This window comes from Mus pahari, chromosome 15 (genome assembly GCF_900095145.1).
Source record: "Mus pahari chromosome 15, PAHARI_EIJ_v1.1, whole genome shotgun sequence".
In the NCBI taxonomy this organism is placed as follows: domain Eukaryota; kingdom Metazoa; phylum Chordata; class Mammalia; order Rodentia; family Muridae; genus Mus; species Mus pahari.
The window spans coordinates 16,727,517-16,730,811 of record NC_034604.1 but is presented as its reverse complement, the minus strand read 5'-3'; the positions used below and the strand labels follow the sequence as shown (position 1 = coordinate 16,730,811).

The 3,295-nt window shown below is 40.8% G+C and overlaps 1 protein-coding gene across 1 annotated transcript in view; it reads right to left on the bottom strand.

The window, feature by feature from the left end:
* Window positions 1–3,295, bottom strand: part of Rnf125 (ring finger protein 125) — a 22,605-nt gene continuing 19,310 nt past the window's right edge. Inside the window, exons 5-6 of the mRNA XM_021215031.2 lie at window positions 2,799–2,906; window positions 1–755 (exon numbers count right to left, since the gene is read on the bottom strand). Of these exons, the coding sequence (XP_021070690.1) occupies window positions 669–755; window positions 2,799–2,906 (195 nt within the window). The 3' untranslated portion in view covers window positions 1–668. The remainder of the gene's footprint in view (window positions 756–2,798; window positions 2,907–3,295) is intronic.

Here is a 3,295-nt window from a genome sequence, read left to right as displayed (position 1 = left end):
TTTTTATGGTCTTATTAGCCAACTCATTAGCCAAAGCTGGCCTCATACTCCTGCCCCTTCTATACTCACCTCCTGAATACTGGGATTACAGGCATGCTCCTCCATGCCTGGCTAAGAATACACTTCAAACACAGAATTTGTTGCAGTATTATGTACTATAATTTGGCTAAATTGGATTTTGGTGACTTCAAATTCTTTCCTTTCCTCCTTTCTCAAAAGATTCTTTATTGGAGATTAGAGCATGAGAATTTGAATAAATTTCAGATTTCCTTTAATGTCCATATTTTTTTCCTTTTTCCATCTTCTAACATAGAACAGAGATTGGCTTTCTCGCTTAACCATGATGACAGTTGGGAATATGTAGCATTATACACAGTATCACTAATGTACACATGAAGCTGCTCCATCACATAGCCAGCCTGTGTTGTGTCTCTTCCATCTGTTAATGGATGATGGAGGCTGTTTCTTGTGGTTAAATGTCTAATAAACTCAAGAATATAAAGGCAGATCTAAACCAAAATGAACACAGTTTGTGAATGCAACATAACAAAGACAAGCATATAATACTGTAGTACATGGTTCTCCATCAAACATTGACAATTCCCCTCCAGTCCTTCCAGCAGCATCTTAAATGGTACGAGTGAATGGTCCCGTTCCTAGTCATAAAATTATGTGGTGTTTGACTGATTCACATATTCAAGAAGTGAGCGGTCTAGCACTCTTCGAATAATGGCTTCCTCGATTATATCAAAATCCTACAATACAGAAAAGTGATTAGAAATAGTCAGTAGTGTTTCAGAACTGGGAGGAACAGCACAATGCAATGTTCATATTTAAGGAAATAAATACTCAGTTACATGGCCTGCCCGTCTTTTCTGGAAGCTTGTCATAGATCCAGAACTTGCTTTGAGGTTACTCTTTCCTGTTTGCTCTTAGGTCTTCTTTTTTTTTTCTTTTTGGTTTTTCAAGACAGGGTTTCTGTGTAGCCCTGGCTATCCTGGAACTCACTTTGTAGACCAGGCTGGCCTTGAACTCAGAAATCATCCTGCCTCTGCTTCCCAAGTGCTGGGATTAAAGGCATGCACCACCACCACCCATTTGCTATTAGGTCTTAATGAGTAATTTATAGTGAATTAGACACCCAGATTGGAAATATGGCTCAGTGGTTAAGACCATGTACAGCTCTTCCAGAGGACCCTAGCTCATTTCCTAGCACCCACTGGGATGGCTAAAATATTCCATTTGGGGCTAGGCATCCATGTTGGTACCTAATAGCTGTTTATCTCTTACTCAAGTTCCTGGAAGATAAGGTCTTGGTAACCCCGACTCCTTGACACCCCTCCACACACACACACACACACACACACACACACACACACACACACACTCAGAAACGTACAGCCGTGACCATCTGCTTGTTATGCTATGACTAACTGCTGATTCTGGCTTTTGTAATCTGCTTGTGCAGACATTCAAGGTCTCTTTAACCATATAATCTTGGCAGAGCAGAACAGCTCTTGAGGTTTACACCTTTAAAAGCCCTTTCTGCATCTGCTTCAGTCAGGTTAGAATCTGTAGGCCTTGCTTGTGCCTGCCTACCTACATTTAATTAATTATAATCTGAATTGAGTCTGGGGTCTTTTCCCAGTGGTCATGAACTCTACAATAGCACATAACCACCAGTGAATCTAATGCCTGCTTCTGACTGCCTTGGGCACCCCCCCCCAAACACACACAACATACACATATACATATAAGCAAAAACTACATTAAAGCCCGAAGATTTAGAAAGTCAAAGAAATAAATTCTGATCAGGATGATTATCTGTATTTCACACATACCTGGAATAAAGTTTACACATTCCTGCTAATTTTCTCAGGGACAGAGTTGAATAACTAGCATTTTCTCTAGCAGTGGGGGGAAAATAAGGCCACCTCTAGGATTCAGAATGCTAACAGGAGAGATGGTGCAGTGGTTAAGAACACTGGCTGGACTTCCAAAGTTCCTAAGTTCAATTCCCAGGAGCCACATGGTAGCTCACAATCATCTGTCATGGGATCAGATGCCGTCTTCTGGTGTGTCAGAAGATAGCAACAGTGTACTCACAGAAAGAATGCTAACAACTTTATTATTGATTTATGGAGAGAAAGTGTAAGCAATGATTCAACTTTATTTTTCAAAGTGAAATATAGGCTTCATATCAGCCTTCTATAGATAAAACACAAAGCAGCCCCTCTTGCTTCCACGAAGACAGAAGGTGAAATCTCTATTGGAAGTCCATCTTATCATTTTTGTCTGATGAGACAGTGTCTTATCACGAGGCCCTGGCTGGCCTGGAGCTCACTCTGTAGAGCAGGCTGGCCTTGCACTCACAGAGTTCTGCCTGCCTCTGCCTCTCAAGCGCTGGGATCAAAGGTGTGTGCCACCACAGCTGATTAAAGAAGACTACTTCAATATTAGTAGTCAAATTTTAAAAACTATTATTTATTTATTTCTATTTGTATGAGTACACTGTAGCTGTCTTCAGACAATACACCAGATCCCATCCCAGATGGTTGTGAGTCACCATGTGGTTATCAAGAACTCTGAAAGAGCAGTCAGTGTTCTTAACCACTGAGCCATCCAGCCATCCAGCACATTAGCAGTCAATTTTACAAAGCACTTTGACTGTCATGACTTTCTCCTTAATGCTAACACTTAACGCTACCTACACACTCAATTTACTTATGAGGATTATCAAAAGTAAGCTTAATACAGATATCACAAAAATATAATGTAAAAGGTAGAAATATACTTACTATGAAATCATCATAAAACAAAGTGTGGCTGGCTTGCAAATGTCTAATTAAACTGCCATTAAAGGTACTCGGGCTTTCATTCGGCCGTGAATGGCAAAGCGGGCAGAACTGGAAAGGAAGACAAATAATTCAAGATATTAATGCCAGATAATAGTTATTATATTAATACAGACAGGGTTTCTCTGTATAGCCCTGGCTGTCCTGGAACTCTGTAGACCAGGATAGCCTCGAACTCAGAAATCTGCTTGCCTCTGCCTCCCAAGTGCTGGGATTAAAGGCTACCACCGCCCGGCTAATGCCAGATTTTTAAAAAGGAAGTCACCATAGAATGTGAATCTTAACTATGAATCTATTGGACACATATCAACATTGTTGGTTTAGTTTCATGGTGTGTGTGATGTGTGCATGTGTTTGTGTGTAGATGTACAGGGTCATGTCTGTGCATGTTCCTGTGAAGGCCAGAGGCCAATGTCAGGTGCTCTCCTCAACTGTTCTCC